This window comes from Hyperoodon ampullatus (assembly GCF_949752795.1).
Source record: "Hyperoodon ampullatus genome assembly, chromosome: 11".
Taxonomy (NCBI): Eukaryota; Metazoa; Chordata; class Mammalia; order Artiodactyla; family Ziphiidae; genus Hyperoodon; species Hyperoodon ampullatus.
In genome coordinates this window covers 39,332,767-39,356,949 of record NC_136924.1, presented here as the reverse complement: position 1 = coordinate 39,356,949, position 24,183 = coordinate 39,332,767, and the positions used below count along the sequence as shown (strand labels likewise).

Sequence of the window (24,183 nt, the reverse complement as noted above, 5' to 3'; positions counted from 1 at the left end):
GATTTTGGGATGGGGAGCGGGGTGGGCTAAGAGTCTGTTTGGCCAATTTCAATTTGAGATAATCAGTAGCCATCTGAATGGAAATGGTATACAATTCAGAAGTCTGTGGGGTAGTCAGGTCTGGGGTTCGGGGAGAGTGTGACAGCCTAGAGCTTCTAAACAGCGTCAAAATCCAGAACTCTTAACGTTCATTCGTTTCATAAGATTCCATGAGCACCTGCCCAGTGCCATGTCCTGTGCTGGGAGCTCACAGTTGGGAGATGGATGACATAGTCCCTGCCCTCAAGAAGCATCGGGACTCAGCCTCCCTAGCTTTGAATCCTGGATCCATCACTTAACTGTGTGACCGTGAGCAGGTAACTTCACGTCTCTGGGCCTCTGTATCCTCATCTGTACGGTGTGGCTGATAGCAGTGCTTATTTGACAGGGGTGATGCAGAGGCCGAATGAGAGAACCTTTGCAAGGCACGTGCCTGGCACACAACAAGGGGTCAACAGATGTGAATTATCTAATTATCACTCATTCCTGGTGTGCAAAGTCAGAATACTTTTTAAAGAAAATGGATGTCCTTTCTGAGCTGGCGAAGAGGCAGGGGGACGAGCCTCGTCCCTGAGCTGGGGGTGAAGCTCAGGGGACAGTTGGGGACACTTGGGGACTGTTCCTTGTGTTCCACACGGTGCCCCTGCCAAGTGAACCACTGCTCACCACCCTCCCGAGTCAGAATCCTCTCCTTCCTCCTGCACTGGTTCTCGTGCTCATCCATCGGCAGGGGTCACGTGGCATCAGGGCTTCCAATCCCAGCTCTACCACATACTCATCTTGCGACCTTGGACCCTTGTCCCCTCTTTCTCAGTCTCAGCTTCGTTTTCTACAAAATGAACATGATCCCCGTCTGGTAGGATCAGATGTGCAGGTGACACCACAGGGCACCAGGCAGAAGGAGAAGAGGAGGAGAGTAGCCTGGGAGGCGGCAGCAGGGCCCAGGGGCCGAGCTGCACGTGTGGGAGGGAAGCACCACAGAAGCCCAGATGCTCCGCGTCGGCGCAGCAGTCACAGCTCTCCCTGCGCCGGGCTGGTCCCTGGCAGGATGAAAGGGCCGCGCTCCAGCCCTTTTGAAGGCGCCCTCTCTCATCCTGGAGGACAGCTGGAGACAATGTGTTGCTCCCTTGAACCCCTAACGAAGGCTCGAGTTGCCTCTGTTTATTTGTCTTTATACTTCAACAGCTCAAATGCATTTCTTGCTGGGAAAAAAAAATGCTGAACATTTTAATGTAAAACTAAACAGCTTCGGACAGTCATACACTTACTCCATAAACACCAGTATCTTTCAAGGTAAACTGGAGAGGTTTCTTCCTGTTCTATTTAGGCCCTCCCCTCCCTGCTTTTCCCTAGTCTTGGCCCACATTCACGTGGTCTAAACACACTTGGTTGGAGGGCTTTGCTGTCAAAGGACAAGTTGGATCCAGACTTGCTTCTCCTCCCAGCTTTTTACAAGTGTTAATCTGATGGAAATTCTTTGGCTTGAAGAAAAGAAACACACGGGACAACAGTGTGCATCTTTATAAATGGGCTTCCTTCTTTCCCCAAGTCACTACAGAACCAGGGAGATCCTGGAGCAGGGAGGGAGGTAGATTGATTGAGACCCAGGTGTGTTTTGGGGGGTGGAGTGGCCTTCTCCAGCCTCAAGCCCGCAGCCAGCTCAGGACTGGGGGCCAGGGGGGAGGGGTCGGGCAGAGCAGCGGGATGCTTCTTACAGAAGGGGCAGGCGAGTGCTGGGGGAAAAGGGCAGCGGGCCAGGAATCAGGCTCTTTGGGCCGTGGACTTGCTGGGGGAGCTTGGGAAACTCCCTACCTCTCTGTGCCTCAGTTTCCCCATCATCTGTGAAATAAGGGGTGGGATTCGACCAATGGTTTTGAGATTTCATGGGGTTTTGTTTCTATCAGCAGAACCATTTGTTTCCAGCAGGATCATACGGTGGTCACACTTCTCTGGCTGAAATGGGAGGCAAGACTGGCAGGGATGAGAGCCCTGCTCTCCATGGAGCCCATCCCCACCTCCGCAGGGTCCCTGGGGTCAGGAGCACTGTTTGGAACCCCTGTTTGGCCTGGCTGCTGTGCCAGAGCCCTTCTCCCTCCAACACCTTGTGATTCGATGACTTGGTGGCCTGGAGTGTCCTCAGGGACAATGGTCAAGCTTCTTGCCCCTACCAACTGCAGTCCCTGTCTGCTTCTTTCTCCTTATTTCTCAGAACTGTACTCTCCAGCATGGCAAACAGCTTCCACTTCCCTAAATGGTACCCCACTCTCCTGCTCTGGCATATCCTTACACCTGCTGTTCCTTCTGCCCGGATCACCCTTCCCCATGCTCTTCGTTACTGCCTTCTTTGGCTGACGCCTACTTGTCACGACTCAGCTCGGGCATCAGCCCCTCCAGAAAGCTTTCCCTGAGTTGCACACCCTTCCCCTGGGGGCCTACAGCCCCCTCAGGCTGCCCTCTGCCTCAGCACTGAGCTCCTGGCTTGTCCCTGGACACCAGGGCCGGGTCTCTCCTGCCCCGGGAGGTCCCGGAGAGCCATGCTCCAGAGTGACTTAGCCCTGCGTTCCTGGGCCCAGTACAGGCTGCTTTGTGTGATGGAGGGATGGGCGGTTGGCCGGTGAAGGGGGCTGACTCTCCAGGAGAGTGCGGTTTGACAGTGGGGCATGCACGAACCCGGCACGGGGGCAGAGCTTCCGCGCTCTCAGAACTCTGAGACCTGCGTGGCGGTAGCAGGGGCGGGTGGTGGGGGGCTCTTAGCAGCCCGCGTGACTGCAGCTCCCTGTGGCTGGCTGAGCTTAGGACTCCCCTGTCCCTGTCCTCATCTCCAGGCCCAGCTCCTTCTAGCCTCTGTTGTAGATGCGGGGAGAGCAGGGACCTAGGAAGCAGAGGCATCAGCCTTGGCTCCCAGCTCCCTTCCTAGCAGTGCTTTGGGGCCAGCACTTCACTGTTCTTACCCCAAACGGAGGTGATGATGTTCCTGGGAGGAAGCTGTAGGCATCAAGCAAGGTGGTCCGTGTGGCGGCAGGGAGGCACCCAGCGGGCGTCAGGAGCCTTCGCTGCCTCTCCTTCCTGCTCTCCCCTTGGTTGCATGTTCAGGTCAGAGACCACATCGCAATACGAGGCGGCCCTTCCCATTGGTAGGACTGTGTTGAAATCTGCTGTCAATCGCCCTGTGCCAGCCTCACCTTTGAATAGGTCTCAGTTTGGTGACCTGGGGAAGAAGTCCTGCTCTGTCCCAGGGCAGAGAATGCCAAGTCCATAAACAGCAAAGAAAAACACCCAGTTGCAGAGGACAGGCCAGGCGAGCAGACACGTTCCTTCATCTTTCTTGTTTGCAGTTCATGTGCCAAGGGCCGGGTCAGAGCTCAGAGAAATAAACAGAAAATAAGTGTCTTGTGAAGGCTCTTTAAAAATACTTCACCACCAAAACATACGCCCCAAACCAGAACTGAACTGTGTGCCTAAAAAGGGGCATTATCAACAAATAAGTGTGTCCCAGCGTATCCAGTACCGTTCTTCCTCTGCCAGTAACCTTGCTTACTTTGGAGCAGTCTGTGCCCTGGGTGGTGATGGGGTCACCCTGGACGTTTGCTGGGCCGGGCTGCCTCTGCACAGCTGCTGCAGCGACCGTCCTTTCCCAGCACCGACAGGCTGTTTATAGTGGCCGTTCACCACCCCCATGCCTCGCCTGCTCCAGCCCCCTCCCCGGATCTGCCTCATCCCAACCATATGCAGCTGGAAATAGACTAGCCGGCAGTGAGGGCTTGCACCCGGCTGGCACTCCTTGTTTGTGGGAAGTAGGTAGCCATGGTGGCAGCCTCCCAGCTGCTTGGTCTGGGGTCTTTGGTAACCCCTCAGGTGTTACCTTACTGGTGGGAGAGGATCCCACAGGCCGGATTGCCCTGCCCTGGCTTATGTGCTGGCCGCCAAGGGGTCAGATGCCAGTGAAGTCATCTGGATGAGCCTTGGTGGAGGCCTCTCTGAGTGGGATCCTCCTGGGGCCCCTCTTGCCATTGGAGGAGTCTGGGGTCCTCAGCCTGGCAGCTGGCTTCTCGGGCTCCGGGCTCCGCCCACCACTCCAGCCTTGCCTTCTCTCCATGTGAATATGAAGCCTGTCCCCCTGCCCTCTTTGCTTCCTCCCACCTGGAGAACATCTTCCCTTGCCTGTCCCAGGTGCTCTAGTCCATCCTTCTGTACCTCTTCCCTGGCCCTCCTGGCAGCCTGACTGGGTCCCCACCCTGCCCTTGGACCGACCAGAGTCACGGTGCTCGTCTCGCAGAGCTGAAAAGGTCTGTTTACTTATCCATCTTCCACAAGTGTAATAATTATACAGAAACACTCAGAGAAATCGATAGAAAAGAGAAAATAATTCCCCCATTAGCTCGCCACCACAACAGGTCAACAGCTTTCATGTCCTGATGTTCTTGTCCGACATCATCTGTGTGTAGAACTGACTATATATGGTTATGATTGTGCATTGATGTTTGTACGCTGCTTCCCCGGCCCCAGAAGACTTTTTTCTCTCTTGGTGTGTAATCACGTAGCTGAGGTGTGGGACTGGAGTCAGAGTCCAGGATGTGGGGGGCCTGGTGGCCTGTGGGCGCTGAGTCAGAGCTGCTGCTGCTGCTGTGGCCGTCTGGTTGGGAGAAACGATTTGTAACCTCTGGGTCAGCAGCTGACCCCCTGAGTGCCCGTATCTGCCAGGTCAGGGGGTCCAGAGATTATTGAGATGTGCCTGGCACTCAGGGAGTTCTAGGCTCTGTGCAGAAGTACTCCCAGAGTGGCATCCTTGGTGTAATGAACACTGCACCGAGTACTGGGGTGAGATGGGGGAGGGATGGGGGCCACCTCACCCTGCAGCAATAAGTGAAAGGTCACCAGGTGGGGGCGGAGGTGGGGTGAGGGCAGCAGGGAACAGCAGATGCCAAGCCTAGAGGTGAAAAGGCTTGGTCAGGTAGGAGAGTGGGCTCAGGCGTGGACAGTGGTGTGGGAGATGGTGGCCTGTCAGCAGAGCCACGCGTGCCGATAGCTCTCCGAGTCTGAGATCTGGAGATTTAAACCTGCAAATGTAGGAGTGGCAGGGAATCACCTTTAGCTGCATCTTGGGCATGTCAGATGCAAACCTGGTTCCTAGCCCCTCCTTCGACGGCCACCAGGGCCCTACCTGCTATTCCAGCTTCACCAAACCCGTGCAGGCGTGCGCATACACACTCACACACACACACACCCGGCAGGCATCCCACGCCCAGACACACCTCTCCCTGCACTGGTCCTCGTGCAGTTTAGGGAGAGGCTCCCCTGCCTCTCAGCTTGGCTCCCGACCCCTGGTCTTACCTGGTCTCAGCACTTCTCTCCCCCTGGTTGGGCAGCTCCCTGAGGGCCGGCCTTAGCCTTATTCTCACTGCCTATTCCCTGCCTTGTTGAGTGAGTGAACGAATGGACAAACACATTTGACTAATCCCAGTTCTCTCGGGGAAGACGTGGGCGTTAGAAAGATGACTTCAGATGAGACGACTGCTCGTGCAGATACACTCTAGGGCGGGAAATCAGCAGACCGTGTGCAGAGTCACAGGGGTCTAACGGGGAATGATGAGAAGTAAAAAAGCTTGTGGTCTTTGCCCCGGAATACCACTTCTGGGAATCCAACTGGAGGAAGAATCCCTAAAATAAGAAGGGCTACGGCTACCCAGGCGTGTCCCTCACAGGGGAGTTTACTAATGGGGTGGAAGAGAGACAGCGCACCGAGGTGGGAGGGGGGTCCCTTACGGCCTGGACAGCGGCAGGTGAGAAGGGTGGCCGGGACTGAGCCCCAGGATGACAAGGGCACTAACTCAGCTTTCAGTGAAGAAGGGTGGGATGGTCACATACAGAGTGATTTGTTACCACTAGCAGAAACTCAGGCCGTGAAAAAAGGCCGAAATAAAATATGCTCATGATTGGGGTTGTAGTTAGAGTGTAAATTTGTTGATCTTTTTTTTCCCGCTGTTTTTCAAAATTCCTTGTAAATTCAAATTTTGGAATAATAAAAGTCTTATTGGACAAGTGATAGGGACCCATGCTAAGTTCTCGAGGGCAGGAATGCTGTGGAAAGGTCATGCCACAACCTGGGCTGGAAAGGGGCGGGGTAGGGTGGGGCTAGCCATGGGGAGGCACACGGGTCTCCCGGGGCTTTAGCCAAGCCCGGTGCTGCCTTTTCCACGAAGCTCCCTGGTGCCCACGTCAGCCTCCACCTCTGCCCTCTTCCAGCCCCTCCGCCTGCTACTTTCTTAAACGTGTCAACTCTATTGGCGTAAAATCATTTCACAGCCTTGCTGTGGCTGCATGACCCACCCAGTGCCTGGCAATGAGGGACTGCTAAGCGTGGGAAGGAACAGGCTGGCTCGCAGAGAGCCAAGTGCAGGAGCCATGGCAGGCGGGGGCGGGAGCCCTGCCACTCACAGAGAACTCCCAGAGCCACTCGTGGAGCCCACTGGCAGGAAGGAGGACGGGAACGGGCTTCCAGGAAGCACCCACAGTAGCCTGATAAGTGGAAAGGCCCGGATTTTATACTCAACAGCTTTGGAAGGTGGAAGAAAATGCTGAGTTTAATTGGGAAGATTTGATGCTTGAATGTATTCAGAATTCCAGGCAGTACCAGTGGTGAGAAATTTGTGCTGGAAGCAAGGCATTTGACCTGGCCAGAGTCAGGCGTGATGGACCAGCCAGAGGACCTGTGTCCATTAGGGCGGCATGGGGAGCTCCTGGGCCCATCTTGATTCTGTGGCGTTTTTCCCAGGGCAATGGGACTCCCTCTGCCTGCCCCATCCACAGGCCCGTGGAGGTCATCACAGCCAGCTGGGCCTGTTTCATTTCTGAGGATGTTCTCTAAGAATCCTGTCAGAACATTTCCCCTTCTTTTCTTAGAGCTTCTTGCTTTGGTTCCAGGGTTTGGTTGGTTGGCTTTTGTCCCCCTCCCTCTTTCCAGTCCTGCATTCTTATCCCCATCAAAAGAAATTTTTAAAAACTCCAGTGCCGGGCTTCCCTGGTGGTGCAGTGGTTGAGAGTCTGCCTGCCGATGCAGGGGACATGGGTTCGTGCCCCAGTCCGGGAAGATCCCACATGATGCGGAGCGGCTGGGCCCGTGAGCCATGGCCGCTGAGCCTGTGCGTCCGGAGCCTGTGCTCCACAACGGGAGAGGCCACAACAGTGAGAGGCCCGCGTACCGCAAAAAAAATAATAATAATAATAAAAACTCCAGTGCCTCCCATAGATGTCCAACCAGGATCACATTCACAGCTGTGCTGTCAGAGGCCCGAGGGCGGGCGGACAAAAGCATCCAGTTCCCATGCTGGCTCCGTCACCCACACACTGGTGACCGAGGGCAGGCCGCTCACTGCTTGGCGCTCCTGGTTATAACACTGCTGCTACTGCCCCGGGCTGAGGCCAAATGGGACATTGTAATGAGAGTGCCTGCACAGAGCAGGGGCTCCGGGAACGGGGGTTCCCTTCCATCTCCTGCAGCCTCCTGTCCTGCCCATGCTAGCGAGATTGAAGGAAGAGGTCTTGCCATAGGTGGCATAGAAAAAGGACAATGAAGTGTCATTCAGCAGGGCACTCCACTGTCTTCAAACCCCTACCCCCTCCACCCGCTCCTGAAGCACTACCCAGTCAGAATGGCTTTTCTTCAACAGAAGACTTTGGTCCTCATACTGGTGAAAGCACACACAAAGCAGGAAGACACTTTGGGCTGTGCTGACTTACCAGGAGCCCCCCATGGCTCCGTTCATTCATTGAGCACCAAAGCTCACGGACTGGCAGTGTTTGAGGGCATCTGTTCCTGCTCCATCCTGACCCCTCCACAAGCTGCCCACAGGCGGGGCTGTGCCCACTGCCACGATGGGACTTACTGCTGGGTGAGGCTGAGGCAGGCAGGCACATGAGCACAGCTCTTCTCCCACCAACCCTCACTCTGCGCCCCGAGGACCCACCAGCCGGTACTCACTCGCGTCACTCATCTAGAGCTGCCTCACTGGGCAGCCCCTCCAGGGCCACACAGCCCATCCCTGATGGGACAGGCCTGCAGCCAGCACCTCGGGGCCAGAGCTGCCTCTCCCAACCAGTTCTCAGTCAGTCACTCGCTCCGCAAACACGGATCACGTGCCCCACGCACTGTTTAAAACCCTGAGATACAGCCACACTCAAGATGTCCCTGTTCACAAAGACTCTATATTCTCTGGGGAGACAGAGGAACAACCGCAAAGCAGACACCAGTGCGTGGACGTACCAGGTGACTACCAGGTGTTTTGGCTGAAGCAGCTGTGGGTTGGGCTGCCATTTGCTGAGATGGAGAAGGCGGAGGGTGGGACCGGGCTGTGCTTTGTTCTGCTCTGTTTTCTGTCATGGGAAGTGGACTTAGGAGTTCGCATGGGCCGTGTTCAGTTTGTCCTGCCTGTTGGACCTCCAAGTACAGGCGCTGATCTCTGAGTCTGGAGGATGGTGGAGCAGGCAGGCCTAGGGGTTTGGGCAATGTTGGCACGTTAAGTGGCTGGAAAAGCCATGGGACAGGGTGACATCTTCCAGGAACGGAGCCCAAGAGGAGCCCAGGCCTTATGGATGTGGCCCCCATAGGTGCACTGACCTCCTGGGGCCTGGGGCCACCCAAGGCTCCTTTAAAAGAGGGATTGTCCATGAAATCGGAAAGCGTGATCCCACGAGGGTCTAGTATCGAGAATTATATATCTTATATAGAACTCTTACAACTCAACAGTGAAAAGGCAAACAACCCAGTTTAAAAGTGGGCAGAAGATTTGAATAGGCATCTCTCCACCGTTAAGCAGCTGATAGGCCTGTTCCCCCAAGAAGGGCGACTCAGGCGGTGAGCAGGCCAGAACCTACGTCAGGAGGGAGCAACTCCAGGAGCTGAGGCTGCTCTGCTGGGAGACCAGAAGGCCGAGGCAAGACTGACCTGCTATATATATAAATAAAAAAAAAAAAAAAGACGGAGCGCTCCCTTCAGATGCGCTTTGTTGTCAGTTTTCCAACTTGGGGGGGACTTTGCCATCCCCCAGAGGGTGTTCCCACCTGTGGCCCCTGGAGCACTTGTGCTGGCTTTGTTCAACAGTTGTTAACATGTATTGGTGGCCTGTGTGTGCCAGACACTGTGCTAAGTGCTTTACCTCCATTATTTTCTTAATTCCCAAAACAACTCCAGATACTATTATCCCTGTTTTACAGAGAAGGAAACCAAGGCCCAAAATGGTTAAGCACCATGCCGAAGGTCACACAGCAAGTTACTTACTGAATCTTGTACCCCAGCTGGTGTGACCTGGGAGCCAAGAACCAGGACCCATAGGTAGCGGTCACAGGGGGACACCATGTAGGTTATTATAAGGTGGAGTGGTCGCCAGCTGGAATTAGGCAGCAAACTCCTGGTCCTTAGATGTACAGTGCTGCTCAGCCATCACTGGGAGACCACAGGCAGCAGCTGGGATTGAAGGTGAGGCCCAGATGAGGGACGCAGTGACCAGACCCTGGAGGCCAGCAGCCTTGGCAGAACTCTGGCCTGCCCTGGGCTGGCTCCTTGGGTCTGGGTGTGAGCAGTGGGCTTGCTGGTCTGGAAAGCTGACCCCACCAGTCACGTGCCTCATCTCCCAGCGCTGAGCTTGGACTCGGGCCCAGCCCAAGGGGCTCGGCGTCAGAGCAGGGCTACAACGGGAGACCCTGTGTCTCCCACACACAGCCGACCTGCTGGGGAGCCAGGAGCCCCAGAGAAGGCCCCAGCTGATGCCCAGACCAGGAGATAGGCGGGTCCCAGGAGACCCAAGTCACACCTCCTGCCTGCTGTGCCAGCACCTCTGACAGCTCGGGGAGTGTCCTGGATCTGGCAGAACCCAGGCCCCAAAGCTCTAAGACCCTGTGTATTTTACCCGAAATCTAATCCATCTGGTTCTCATTTATTTACACTTAACTCATCAAATGCAATTTTGCAAGAGCCGCTCGATAGCCAAGAGGACTTTCTGCCTAAGCCTCCCTTCTGAAAAGGAGCCTCAGAAGGGGAGGGCTGGGGCCTCAGCCCTCGGGGACCAGGAAGGCGTTCTCAGGGTTGGAGGTTGAGTTTGGTTTCTGAGATGGGCCAGTGCCTCTGCCTCTGTTCCCAGACCCGTGTTGGGAGCTGGGGTGCTGGGGCCGGGCACAGGGCCTGACACACAGTAGGCTCTTGGCAGCCAGGAGAACATGGGTGGGGTTCAGGCAGAACATAGAGTCTCTGTTTCAAATTGTGAGGCGTTCATGGGAAGCACAAAGCAACCAAAGCTGGATCCAGAAGTAATTTTTAGTTATTATAAATAGCTGCAAACCTGGATTCTGGGTCCAAAATAGGACAGACAGTCAGCTATTAATAAAAACAAACACCGGCACCTTAGGCCAAGAAGCAGACCTCCTGGGCAAACCACAGGCCTGCCTGCAGAGGCTTTTCAGAAGCGGGTCGACCTGCAGCCCGATGGTGCCAGCTCTGGAATGCCTTCTTGCTGGAAAACAGCCGCGTCCGTCCCACACACGGGCCTATCCCAGATAGGACCCTTCAGCAGCTGGTGGGAGTGGAGGCGGCCTTCTCCCTGTGAGTGGTGGGCACACTGAACAGAAGTGGGCAGAAATCACAGCTGAGGTCCGTCTCTCCCAACCCCGGTGCCCAGACCTATGCTCATGCAGAGCAGAGTGAGGCAGGGGCACCTGACCCCAGACCCCTTGTTTGGACTTGATCTTTGGTGCCGGGGTGCTGTGTCTTGTTCCGACTAGAGTCGTCACAGTGGGCTCTGGGATTGCGAGGGAGAGATGAGAGGCCGGGCGATCCAGGAGGAGCGTGTGGACGCCTGTAGGGAGAGGCTGAGGCCCAAGGCAAGGCTGCGCCCTGGGAGTAGAGGCAGGGCAGACGGGCAAGGAGAAGAGGGAGAGTCACCAGGCTTGGTGACTGCTTGGGTGTGGGGCAAGCGCCCGGAGGGAGGGGGCTTCTCGGGCCAGGGTGGCTGGGAGGGGGGCGGGCAGAGCCAGAGCGAGGCCCCTCTTTGGCCCTCCTGGGCGCCCTTGTCCCCCTCCCTCCCTCCCACCTTCCGTGTCCTCACTGTGCACCCGGCGTGGGGCCTCGGGCTAGGGAGCAGCCTCCCAGGAGCCCAGGCCATACGTCTTTACCCCAGACCGCACGGGACGATCTGTTTCAGAGGGTGTCCCCAGCGCCACCAGCTGGGGCCCCCAAGGCAGGGACTGGCTGCCGTTCAGCTTCCTCCCCCTGCCAGCACCCTGGCCTGCCCCCCACACCCCGACCCAGAAGAGCGGGGGCTCCAGCAGTCCCGGATGCAGCTGAAGACAGGTCTGTGGGAGACGTGGGAGGGAGAACGTTCTCCCGGGGAGGCTGCAGGCCGGGACCTTCCCAGAGGGTGACCTGGCTGGACCAGGCAGCCCTCGATGAGCTCTGTGCCAGACCCTCACAGCACTGGAGCCTTTGGGGTCCTTTCTCCACACTGTGTCCTTCAGCTCTTCTGCTGCCCATTGAAAGGGCTTCCCGAGAGGAGCCTCCTAGAGTCTGCCCCAGGACCCACGGGGCCTCCTCTCTGCTTTGTAGCCAAGTCCCTGTGCCGAGGAGCTCCCCGCCTTCTGGGAACATTCTGCTGTGGTCATAAATAATGATGAAGGACCACGAGCTGCCAGCAGGATTCAGAGGTGGAGCGCTCCCCCGTCCCGTCCCACTCAGAGCTCGCTCAGGGAGCATGGATCGTGGATCAGAAACAGGCTTAGCCTCCACCTGAGGCCTTGGTGGTTGGTGACACTCTGGCTTGTTGTCTGCCCCAGGGACTGTCCCCTCCGCCAGCAGGACTGGTGGGAACAGGGGCCAGGAGGACCCAGACGGGCTGGCTTTGCGAGAGCCCTGGGGGAATCTTCTTGAGGAGGGATGTGCAGGCCACAAAGCTTCCAGAACTCCTCTCCTGCCCAAGTAGCTGCGGGCCCTTCCCCACCTGTGCCCCGCTCTGCACCTTCCACGAGACTTCGCTTCCACACCTCTCACTCCTTGTCCTCCAGCCTCAGGTCACAGATCTCTCCACCCTCGGCCCCCATCACTTCCTCCACAAAGCCTCCGCCTCTGCGCTCGGGTCCCACACGCCGGCGGCTCGCTGAGCAGGGGCTTAACCAGTGGTCTTCACTTCGGGGAGTGGAGCACGTAGCAGGTGCTCAGTGGCTGCGGAGGGAATGAGCAAAAGTGCTTCCAGCGTATTTCGAAGGCAAGAAGGACTTCTGTCTGGACAAGGAGGGAGAGGGCGTCCCAGGAAGAGGTGCACATGTGCGCGTGAAGGCATGTGTGATCGACGGGGCGTTTTCAGAGAACAGCGGGTGTCGATGGGGCGGGCAGAGAGGTGGGCAGGCTATAGAGAGCCGTGAATGAGCCCCTCGGCCTGCCCAGAGGGAACCGCAACGGCGCCCTGCTCCAGGGGACTGGCCTCATATGGTAGAGCTCCCTGTCACTGGTGTGTGCAGCACACGTGCGCCCTTCAGTTTACCCTGCTCTCTCCTGAGCACCCACTCAGCCCGACCCTCTGCTGGGTGCAGGGATGTGCAGGAGACTCTGGGCTGACAACAGCCCAGAGCAGAGACAGGATGGCCAAGCCCGAGGTCCGGGGCAGAGGAAGAAGTTTGTGAACAAAGGTCTGCTTGGTCTGGGAGCCAGGGGTCAGCAAATTCTGCCCGGCGCCAGGAAGACTTCGGAGAGGAGGGAGCTCTTGCCCTGGGTTTTAGAGACATGAGCACGTGGGCCGGGGGTGGATTGTAAGCACAGATGCCCAGGGAACTTACACTCGCCTCTACGACTGGGCTCGAAGCATCCTCACTCAGAGAAGCCAAGTCATGGAAGAGTAGAGTAAGGGCTTTGGATCCAGTCTCACTGGGCTTCCTATCCCCCTCCACTGGTTCTAGAGCAGTGGGCAAGCCTCTTCCCCTCTCAGCTTCTCATGTGAGAATCCGCTTGATAAGAATAATGCCCCGGGCTTCCCTGGTGGCGCAGTGGTTGAGAGTCTGCCTGCCGATGCAGGGGACACGGGTTCGTGCCCCGGTCCGGGAAGATCCCACATGCCGCGGAGTGGCTGGGCCCATGAGCCATGGCCGCTGAGCCTGCGCGTCCAGAGCCTGTGCTCCGCAACGGGAGAGGCCACAGCAGTGAGAGGTCCGCGTACCGCAAAAAAAAAAATAAATAATGCCCCCCGTGTGGAGCTGTCATGCAGATGTATTAAGACAGTGCCTGAGCTCCCCGGCCAGGCCCTGGCCAGCAGTGAGGGCTATTATTTATGATACCGAGGCTGCCAGCCCCACCAGTCAACGTGAATACTCATGTAGGAGGTGGGGGGCTTCCACATAGGGGCCCAGCAGTGCATGGGGCAGTCAGTTCCCCAGGAGAGAAGGAAGAGGACTGCGTGTATCTCAAGCACTTCAGGAGGGCTTCCTGGAGGACACAGTCTGTGTCCTTCCTGTGGACGAGACCTGGGCACCCGCCACAGGCCAGAGGCCGGGGGAAGAACTCAGGTTGCCCGACTCCCAGGTGTAGGCTCTCTCCTTGCCACGGGGCACCTCATATAACAGAATGTGCCAAGTCCGTGGGGACCAAGGAGCAGTGTGCGCTGGGCTTGCCCCAGTCAGGAGGGCCAAGGAGCTAATTGTTTCCCACAGTGCCTGCTGGGCCTGCTCCGGGCCTCCAGGGGAACCCAGTCTGTCCTAGGCCGGCGGGCAGGCATCTCAAGGACCCAAATGCTTCTGTTGGTACCATTCAGACCTCACCGTGGGTCCCATTTGGAGGGCCGGGGACACAGGGGTGTGAGGGGTATGAGGCCAGTCTTCAGCCAGTCTCTAGAGAAGTTGGTGATGACGGCAGGCTACCCAAAGGAATTCTGAGACTGACTTCCTGCCCACCTTGGGGGAGGCCTGTGTTTGGGCCACAGTGGAAAAAGGGTGCAGAGCGGGCAGCCCCCTCTTCCCTCCTGCTTAATCTTAGGGCTTTATCACTTGGGAGCGGGGGTGGGGGGCGGCGGCGGGGAGAATGTTTACATGGCTTCGCATTTGTTTCAAATTATTCTTCTGTGTTGGAGAGTCATTGTTCCCCGCTAGTGTCAACAGTGGCAAGGCCCAGCCACCCTGCCAGCTCACTGAGGCTTTGTAGGTGTGTGACGTCAGTGCCCTTCGGTTCCTAGCCTCCAGTGAGGTGACGGGGTGGCCAGGCCCGATGGGGGCCACCCGGGAGTTCACTGATGATGGGGTGGAAGTAGTGTTTCCACACTATGAATTCAGGGTTTGAGGGCCTGTATCTGTCGTTTGTTTTACCCATTGAACCTTTGCGAGGGCTGGGGAAGCCGAGGTACAGAGCAAAGAATCTGAGAGCCATGGGAAGAGCCTCAAAGAGCGTGACTCAGTCTGCACTGAGTCCCAGGAGCAGCTCCCCGTGTTCAAATCTTATCGTTATGTGTGTGCCGGCACGTGGGCATCGGAGCCTCTGGCGGGTGTTATTGGGACAGAGTCGGGGCTGAGCCAGTATGCTGGGACTCTCCTTAGTTACTCATGCAGGCTGGCCCCAGCTTCGTGTTTACAGATACTTTCAAGGTGACACCCAGCAGCTTGAGTTCAAGAGTAGCCAGTCCTTCATCACCTTAGTCTGAACGCACTTGCTGGTGTGGCCAGCTTAGCAGGGGCTCCAAAGGCACGTGCTTAGGAGCTGGACAGCAGGTTTGAGTCCTGCCTTTGCTCCAAGCAGCTCTGTGACTTTGCCCAAGTTACTTCAACTCTCTGTGCCTCAGTGTCCTCATCTGTAAAATGGAGTCGGTAACACAGCCTGTCACTCAGTGTCGCCGCAAGGATTGAGCGTGTGGGTGGAGTGAGGCCCTGTGCCTGACACACGACGAGCACTCCAGGAAGGTTAGCTTTATGTTGTTATTAATAGGATGAACAGGACACAGTGCCTGGCTCAGAGCTGTTCATGGTCTAGTGCAGGCGGGGGCAGACCCCCAGAGGCAGACACCGCTGGGGTGTGGAGGGGAGGTGCCCCTGGCACTGGGCCTTTAGGGAGCCATCACGAAAACTCGTTGAGTAGAAAGGTCTTCAGAAAAATCCCTCTCTGTCCTTCCCAGCTTCCCCCGGAACCCCCTGTCAGTCTCCTCTCAGCAAGAGCCACCTTTACCGTTTTAGCTCTAATTGTTGGTGGCTTTTATAGTTCAGAGCTCTTCCTCCGTCCTGGCTGCCTCACGGCTGACATTTGAGCTTGCAGGAGAATAATGACCTGCCTCGCCGTCAGCCTCAAAGGCAGCAGCGTGGTCTCATGGTCAGGCAAGTGGTCCGTTGTCCCTGAGCCGAAGTAGGACCCAGCTGACATAGCGCCAGCACTGAGTCCTCCCCCGGTTCAGTGCAGGTCAGTCAGTCTGCCTGAGTCTGTACCTTTTCACATCCTTTTGGTGCCAGTACTAAAAGATGGCTGTGTTAAAAAGAACTGTTTAAAAAGTTCAGTGCCAAAGCTAGTGAGTGTGTGTGTGTGTGTGTGTGTGCACGCCCGTGTGTTGGGGGTCGTGGGATTGGCTCCAAGCAGCCAGTAGCTCACGTTGCCTTTGTGGTTTCATATATTTGCCTATTAAAATGACAATACAGACATGGCACATTAAGGTTTAAGAAGCCGTTCTTTCATTAAACAAGCTGACAGTGTAGGGGGTTATGACTTGGGTAATTGAAACATGCTGTTCTGTTCAAGACCAGAACTTCATAAAGACTCCTTTCAGCCAATAGCACCCTTTGTGCCAGCAGCCTCTGGTCAAAAATGAGTGTCGGCCCTGAGGTCTGTCTCTCCCGGAGAGTGGGAAAGACCGCTCGGCAGCTTTCCGCAGCAGTCTTGGCAGCCAGAGGTCAGGGCCTCTTAAAAACCTCCCCTTCTCGGGGCTTTTGAAATCAATTTTCGAGGCAGAAAGCAGGCTGCCCTGGCCTCCAGCCTCTCCCTTGCTGCAAGGTCTGTACTGCTGGTTGCAAATCTGAGGTGTGATTGAAGAAAGGGGACGGTGGGATTTAGTTGGCGAGGCCCTTTGAGTCGGGGGTAGATGGTGCTAGTTGCAGGTCTTCCTGGAGAGGGAGGGTTAGGTGGCATCAGTGAGAGCCCAGGTTTGGGAGGCGGACCACCAGACTTGAATTCTGCCTCTGTGGGACCTTGGATAAGTAACTTCGCCTCTCTGTACCTCAGTTTACTCATCTGTAAAATAGGCCCAGACCTAGATCTGATGTATAGTGTTTCTGTTAGAATTAAAGGTGTTAATGCAGGTAAGATGCTTGGAGTAGTGCTGGCCACACAGGAAAGCCAGGGCCAGCTAGCATTCCAGCCATTGTAAGTGTCTACCTCTGTGGAGTAACTCCATGAAGTACTGTTGGAGGGTACCACCGTGGGGTACCACCAAGCGGTACCTCTGTGGTATCACTCTGCAGCCAGGGGAGCTGATGGCATCCGTGTCCTTCCAGGTGACCACGCCTCACTTCTAGCTCCAGGTGTGATCTCTCTTGTCCCCTTCTCTTCCTTTTCTCACAGATGTGGACGAGTGTCAGGACAACAACGGTGGCTGCCAGCAGATCTGTGTCAATGCCATGGGCAGCTACGAGTGTCAGTGCCACAGCGGCTTTTTCCTCAGCGACAACCAGCACACCTGCATCCACCGCTCCAATGGTGAGTACTGGCTCGTGCAGCCCAGTCACGCCCCCTCCCCTGTGGAAACAGGTGGCCTCTGGGAGCCCCCTCTCCGCATCTTGATTCTGGGGGCCTCGGGGTCAAGGCAGGGAACTTTGGTGCTGGCCTGAATGGCTGTTTTGTGCTTCTGGTGTCAGTTCTGCAGGGACACCTCCCAGCTCCCGCCCTCTGCCCCTACAGCAGGGCTGTCGGTGTTTCTGGTGTTTTTATGTGGGGACGAGATGGGGCCACAGATAGGCAGATGTGTCCAGAGAAGCTATTTTCCGTTCTGGGCTGGGGGCTGGATGTGGCTAGGAAGAGTGGGGCCCCATTCCCGACGGTCCCCTTTCCCTGAGCGGGGCTGGAGATCTGACCGCGCCGAGGGCTTGTTTCTCAGTCTCTTGTGTGTTCACTGGGTCACCAGCCAGCAGAGGGTCCTTGGGGTCAGGAGCTGGCTGCTCTCTGTAGGCCAGGTGGGATGGCAGGCCGGCTCGGGGCAGTGCAGAGGGTCAGAGGGGGAAGACTCCAGCCAACTGGAGCGCCTGGGGAGCCTGGGGACAGCCCCAGTCTGGGACAGAGCCTGGCCTCTAGCTGAGCCCAGCAAGTGAAGGTCCTTGGTGTCAGGGCAGTGGTGGTCAGTTTGGGCCCAAAGCAGCAGGGCTGTGAAATGGGACAGCTGGCCAGAAGCCAGGACCCACATGGCTTCCAGGCAGAGGAAGCAGTATTTTGGAAGGCATGGAGGCACATCTTGGTTAAGATAATGGCAAGGCCCAGAATCTCAAGGCGGGCTGTGTGCTGCAGCAGAGCGGTTGTGCCTTCCTGCGGCCTGGCTGTGCTGTGCCTTCAAGAGAGTAGATGCGGAAGGAGGACCAGGCAGCCCCATGGTTCCAGCCTCAGCCCCTCGCCGATCGCTGACCCTAGACAAGGAGGAGGTGCTGGAGGGGCCCTGTAGGGCCTCATCTCTGGTCTGTGGCATGGTTCACACTGAAAGGCAGGGAATAAAAAGGGCAGGCGCTGGGCTCCGGGTCCGACAGGATGTGAATCCAGCTCTGCCACTCCCTAGCTGGGAGCCCTTCCTCAGGTGGCTCTGCAGCTCCGAACCTCAACTTCCTCATCTGCAAAATGGGGCCATGACATTGACCCGGCAGGGTCTTTGGAGGATAGGACCAGATCCTGGGAGTAAAGTGCCAGTGTGCACTAAAGCTAACAGAGGCTGTGAGGTGAGACTTGGGGGCCCTGGGCATGATCTTTATTTGAAAACAGTTCCTGAGATAGAAAAGCAAAAAACATTTAAGAAGTACAAAACCCAGGGTAATTAAGTAGAACTACTCTACTGGACTCCTTAGAATTCTTAGTGTTTGTTTAGGTGGTTTCCTCAAAGACAAGGCAGCCCAATAATCCCCATCCCTGCCGGGTCCCCAGAAGGACGGAAAGGCCGAGCTCCGAGGTCCCTGGGCACCTGCTCCGGGCACGTTGTCCAGACGTTCACAGCACTGTAGAAGACCTCCCAGCTGTGGGGCTGTGGAGTTGAGCTGCCCAAAGCGAGGACCCTGGCTCCACGCTGAGTTTTATGAAAAGCAGATTTATGAGGAAGAGAGTGAGTGTTGGGGGTGGGACGGGGGTCCTGCTCTCATCCAGGAGAGGGGTTTACCAGGCGGCAGCTGCTCTGAGCGAGCTGTAAAGTCCCCGAAGCCGGGACGGCCGGAGCCCCTGTCAGCCGGGCTGTGTGGGCCCTGTTCCTTTGAAGAGCAGCTTTCCCGCGAGCAGGGCTCCAGGTGAAGCTGTGCCCCCACGTTGAAAGGAGGGTGAGCAGGAAGGGGAAAACAGCATGATACAAGACAGCGGCCTGTTTGGAACCAGGTCCTGGTTTGGCCTGTGAGCATTGGTTGTACTAAGGATGTTACAAAGCAAACCTCAGCATCAGCCGGCGGTGGGGGGCACGATGATGGGGGGGACAGCGACAGTGGTTGCTGTGAGGTTGCACGCTCACTCTGAGCTGGACCCTCACTTCAGCCTGGCAAGGCCGGGGTATTATGACCCTGCAACAGGTGAGGAAGCTTAAGCCCAGTCAAGTTAGGGGACCTGCCCGAGGTCATACCTTAGGGACACGGCAGTCAGGATTCCAGCCCAGGTCACTAGCTGTGACATGATGAGGCTGGTAAGGAAAGAAACCAGGTGGAGGAATAGACAGAAATAGGCAGGCGCTGAAGACCTCTTTGAGGAAGCCACATGTGAGCTGAAATGGAACAAGGAGGGAGAGCAACTGTGAGGCCAGGTGGGGTGTGTGTAAAGGTCCTGAGGTGGGCATGGACCAGACTCCCGGGAAACGCAGAATGAAGGGTGGGATGGAGGGCACAGTGACCCCAGGATGAGGGGAGCTTGGCAGGGGCCAGACCATGAGGCTGGTGGAATGTGGGCGGGAGTTTGGATTTTGTGCAGGGAGCAGCCATGGGAAGCTGGGTAAGCAGAGGCGGGGAAATGATGCTGGAGGGGAAGGGCGGGGGACTTCTAGGGAAACCAGATGCTTCAGGGGCTGGGCCTCAAATTAATCATGCAGTGGAGCCTGGAGTCTACGTGCCTCACTCCACCCAAAGGCCTGGGTGGCCAGATCTGGATTTATAGGTGAAGCCAGGAATCTAGATGTAACCAGAATACAGATCTGGGGGACTAACCCCAATCTACATGAACTGACATATTGGTTAAAGAAGTCCCTTTTCTCATTAGGACTTTTGTGTCAGTCTCTTCATTTTTAAGTCTGGGCAGTGAATCAATCTAAAAAACAGGAGACAACTTCTTGGAGACCTGCTGAAGGACAAGGGCAGCATTTCCGGGGTCCCCGAAGGCTCTGTGGAAGGTCCGAAGAGGACGGGACAAGCGCGCAGGACGTTGGCCAGCCACTCAGTAGTGCCCGTGGGTGGGGCCGGGCCTGGGTGACCGGACACGCTGCTCACTCCTGAGCCTCTGTTGGTTGTCGTGACAGTTGCCCATCGTGATCGTGTGTTAACTTCAGTGACGATTGTTTGAGCTCAGAAGAGCCATGTTCAAGGTGCTGAGACCCAGCTTGTTTTGTACCTAAGTGGCCTCTGTTCCCCAGATCAGATTCCTCATGTCACCTGACTCTTCCTAATGCCTGTCAGCCCCTTGGAGCCTCCCCTGAGCTGGGTTTGATTAGAGGGGACCAGACCCATGAGCAGGGTCTGCTCCAGGCTCCTGGCCAAGAAACAAGGCCACGGGGCTCAGCCCTTCTGAGTGGCCCCACCTCCCAGGCGATGGCACAAACCCTGGCCGGAGGCGTGTGGATCTGGCCAGGCTGGGGTCGCGGGTTTCAGGTTCTCAGCCATTCTCACCTCCACTGGTCACGTGGCCTCTGCAGTTACTCCTGCCTCTCCGGGTCTCCTTGTCTATAAATTGGGACCAGCAGTCCCTCCCAGGCAAGTGAGGGCTCCGTTAGGGGAAATGCTTTGAGGAGGTCAAGTGCAGTGCCCGCCCTAGGAGTGGCAACTCACATGGACAGCTTCTTTAGGCCTTTAGAACTCATGTTTGATTTGGGGACACAGGCTGTTCCTCTCTCCCAGCTCTGGGTGGGAGGGGACCCACCTGTGGCCTGTCTGTCTCTGCTCAGCACTTCCTTGAGCTGGTTCTGGCTCCATCACAGCCCACACTCACTTCCCACTCAGCCTCTGGTCCAGCAAGCCGTAAGTCCCTCTTCCACCCCACAGCCTGGGAGCAGCTGGGCCAGGCCACTCCCAGCCTCCGCCTCCCCATCGTAGCCATGCACCCAGGGGGCCTCCCCGGTCCCAGAGTAGACGGGCCACCAAGCAGCTAGCACGTTCGAGTTCCCTCCCTCTCCCGTGCCTGCTCTTTTTTTAAAAAAACTTATGTCATATCTATGCTCCAAGAAGGTGTTGACTCCTGGATGAACTTTTCCCTTTCCTTCCAGTGACGAATTCTTTCTTTCAGTCTGAGCAAAATTGATTTAGGGAGAAGAAGGAGCTCCAAAAGCTCTGACGAGCTGTGCGATGGCAGGTCACTATTCCATTCATTCATGTGCCAGGTGCTGGCTGGTGCCCAGGATCCCCATGTGGGAAAAAGCAGGGATGACCCCTGTGAAGCTTTGCATCTAGAAAGGGGATGAAATGCTAAATAAGGATCCTAGGAGTTACCTTCTAATAATGAGCTGAGAAAACCACTCTGGAGGGAGGGACTTAGGGGCTCTAGTGTGGTCGTCTGAACAGCAGAGACAGTAATGAGAATGGTCTCCTGGCCGGCCTGGTGGAGGATTGCTCTCTCACTGGCACTGATCCTGGGCCACCACTGTTGCCGATGGTAGTGGGTTTGAGACATGTGTGCCCTCTCCCCGACACAGGAAGCTGTCCTGCATGGCTGGGCTCTGAAGCCTCACCAAGTGCCCACAGTGGTCCAATCTGTGGTGGTGGTGGAAGGCCCCAGAGTGAGAGGAAGTGTCACATCGTCCCCACAGCTGTAGGAAGCAGGAGAGGCTGGCAAGGGCGCCTAAGGGGCTGTACCTGTCAAAGTTCATCCCTGAGGGCCCTTTGGCACAGAGGAGACCTGTCATCTCTGTGTTATGCCATGACTAGGAGCACAGGTTCCAGGGCCCCGCAGCCTAGGCTGGAATCCCAGCTCCACCACCTGTCATCTGTGTGACCTTGAGCAAGTCACTTAACCTCTCTGTGCCGGGTCTGTAAAATGGGGAGAGTCATAGTCCCGACTTCATAGAGTTAAAAAGATGCTGAAAAGAAAGTTTCAATAAATGTGGGCTCTTATTATTGTTATTTATCACGGATGAGGAAACAGGCCCCAAGAGGGCAGGGCCTCACCCTCTCTGGGCCAGTTTCCCGAGCCAGCAGCAGAGTCAGGGCCTGGGTGCACACTGAGCAAGGCTCTGCTGGCTGAAGCCTGAGCGTCAGCCGGGGGTGAAGAGGCGATCAGGAGTCAGGCCTCATCCTCAAGGAACTCCCTTCCGAGGGGTGAGCCGGTGGCCCTCGCACCTGGGTTTGTCTGTGCTCAGGGCAGGACATGCCCATCAAGACAGCCGTTCATCCGGCACTAGCTCACTCGCTGCTTGACCCGCCTAGGGCTGCAGAGGTCAGACCAGCCCCTGCCCCCCAGGAGCGTCCAGCCCCGTCCTCCCTGTGGAGGTTTGAGCAGTGCGCCAGGCCCCTGCTAGGCACGGGCAGTCGGGAACCCAGACATAAAGAGGACATCGGGCCTCTGTCTGCCCCCGCTGCTCCCCGGGCCCGGGGAGCCCCGCCCCACCCTGTCTACTGACTGGTGCCCCACTCAGCGTTGGTGAGAGCGCCCAGTCACTGCACAGCCTGTCCTGAGCCGGCCCAGGGAGCACTGTCAGGCTCTGCCTCGTCTGTGCTCAGAGGGCTGCCTGTCTCCCACCCTCCACTGTTACTGGCCACCGAACGCAGTTTTCTACCTGCTGCCTGCATCCCTGCAGCCTGGGAGCTCCCTGTGGGTGGAGACCGTGTTCCCCACCCCTCTGTGTCCTGTGCTGACATGGGGCCCATGGCAAAGGCCTGAGGGAGGAAGGAGAGTGATGCTCAGTTCTTGGCGGCTCCCTGGGCCCGGATGCTCCACATCCTCGGGTTGTGCAGGTAGGTTCCTGGTCAGCACGTGCTAGTGGACGCTGTGGTCTGCCCAGGCTCTGGACCAAGTGGTAGGGGCCCAGAGGCTCTGAGAGGCCATTGCACAGTTGACTGCACGCTGAAGCCCTGCTGTGCTGCCTCCTTTCCCACGTTGGAGGCACTGGAACTGGCCATGGGGCAGCTGAGCATCCGTGTCCCTGCAAGGCTGAGGCCCGTGCAGAGCGGATGCCAGGCTGGCATTCTCTCAGCAGGGGCGTCACGGGTTTACCTGAGTGCATTTAATGTTCTGTTTAATATCCTTCTGAGCCTGTTTAAATGCACATATAAATGCACATATAAATATGGGTAGGAAATTGCACTGCCCGCCCACCACTGGCATTCCTGGTGACACTCAGGGCCGCGTTTTCACAAAGCTCAAGATTTGGCATCAAGGGTAATACTGGCTCCAGCCAAAATCAGAGGTGGGAGCCAGGAATAGGAAAGCTTGGCTGCTTCTGCGTTCAGTGATGATGGTGATGGTGAGAGCTGCATGTCCTGGGGGCTTCTGCCTGCCAGACACTGTGATGAGCACTTTTCATGCACTAGTGTGTTGCATCCTTACAGACTAAGAAACCGAGGCACGGAGAGGATAGGAAACTTGCCCAGGGATGCAGCCAGCGGCACGGCAGGATCCCGTCCTCTGGCAGGCTGGCCTCTGAGCCTGGGCAGCCTGTGTGGAGGGTTCCAATGAGGCTTGCAGCCGGTCCAGGCAGGGTGAGGCCTGCGAGAAGCAGAGATGCTTCTCAAGTGTGAGCGTCCCAGGTACCAAGTGTGCCTCTTTAAGCACCAAGAGTTCAAAAACATTCCGTAGTGGAGATCCCCTGAGATGGCTCACCCAATCCCTTCTCTCTTCAGGGTAACAGCCTAAGTTGGCCCCGCCTCTTTTCCCTACGATTCACAATTTTTGTTACAAACTCAGTGACTGAGACAGCCACTCCTGTGAAGGCCAGAGAATGCTTGTTAATGTCTGTCGCTGTGCTGAGTGGCCCAGCTTCTGGGCTGGAGTTAACTCTTCTGATACTGCTGTTGCCTGCCGTTCCGCACTCCTGTCTGTAGGGGGTCTCGATGTGAAGCCAGCAGCCCTGGGTCCACATGCAGAGGCGGAGACTGTGTGAGCCTGAGGGCTCCTGGCTTCTCAGGAAAGGCCTTGGGCTCTGCCACAGCTGTTTGCTCACAGGAGCCATTTTCACCTATTTCCGAGTTTGTGGGTATTCTCTGGGACCTCTCTTAGAGTTCATCCTTTTGTTTATTAGACCCCTGCGTGAAGTATTTTTAGGATCTGTTTATTTTATCTGCAAGTTTGTACTCAACTGTAGCTAGAGACCAAACAATAGGGTTTTTGAAACTTTTTATTTTGAAGTAATTGTAGAGTCATAAGGAAATGCAAAAATAGTAAGGCAAGGTCCCACATACCCTTCACCCAGTTCCCCCCAGCGGTCACATCTTACATCACTAGAGAACGGTATCGAGTCCGGGAAGTTGGTGTTAGTACGGTGTGCGCGTATGGTTCTCGGCCACTTTATTACATGTGGCTCTGTGTAACCGCCTCAGCAGCCAAGAATTAGCATTTTAATAATAATTGAATAGCTGAGTACTCGTCCAGGCACATTATGAGCACTTTGCCTGTCTTAACCAGGGGGCTCTATAAGTTAATATTCGAACCAGTACACTTTTGAGAGTGAAAGGAGGTGCTATTAATTGCGACAGGGCAGCAGGTATACACTGGGACTGTCCCACGCAAACCAAGGCATATTGCCACGCTAAAATTACCTCATTCATAACCCCTTGAGCCCTACG

The 24,183-nt window shown here is 56.4% G+C and overlaps 1 protein-coding gene across 3 annotated transcripts in view; it reads left to right on the top strand.

The window, feature by feature from the left end:
* SCUBE1 (signal peptide, CUB domain and EGF like domain containing 1) overlaps positions 1-24,183 on the top strand; it is a gene marked incomplete at both ends in the record, with an annotated part of 129,967 nt that overhangs the window by 31,287 nt on the left and 74,497 nt on the right. For all 3 annotated transcript variants that reach the window (XM_079715644.1, XM_079715646.1, XM_079715645.1), the window contains one exon: positions 16,598-16,732. In XM_079715644.1, the coding sequence (XP_079571770.1) occupies positions 16,598-16,732 (135 nt within the window). The remainder of the gene's footprint in view (positions 1-16,597; positions 16,733-24,183) is intronic.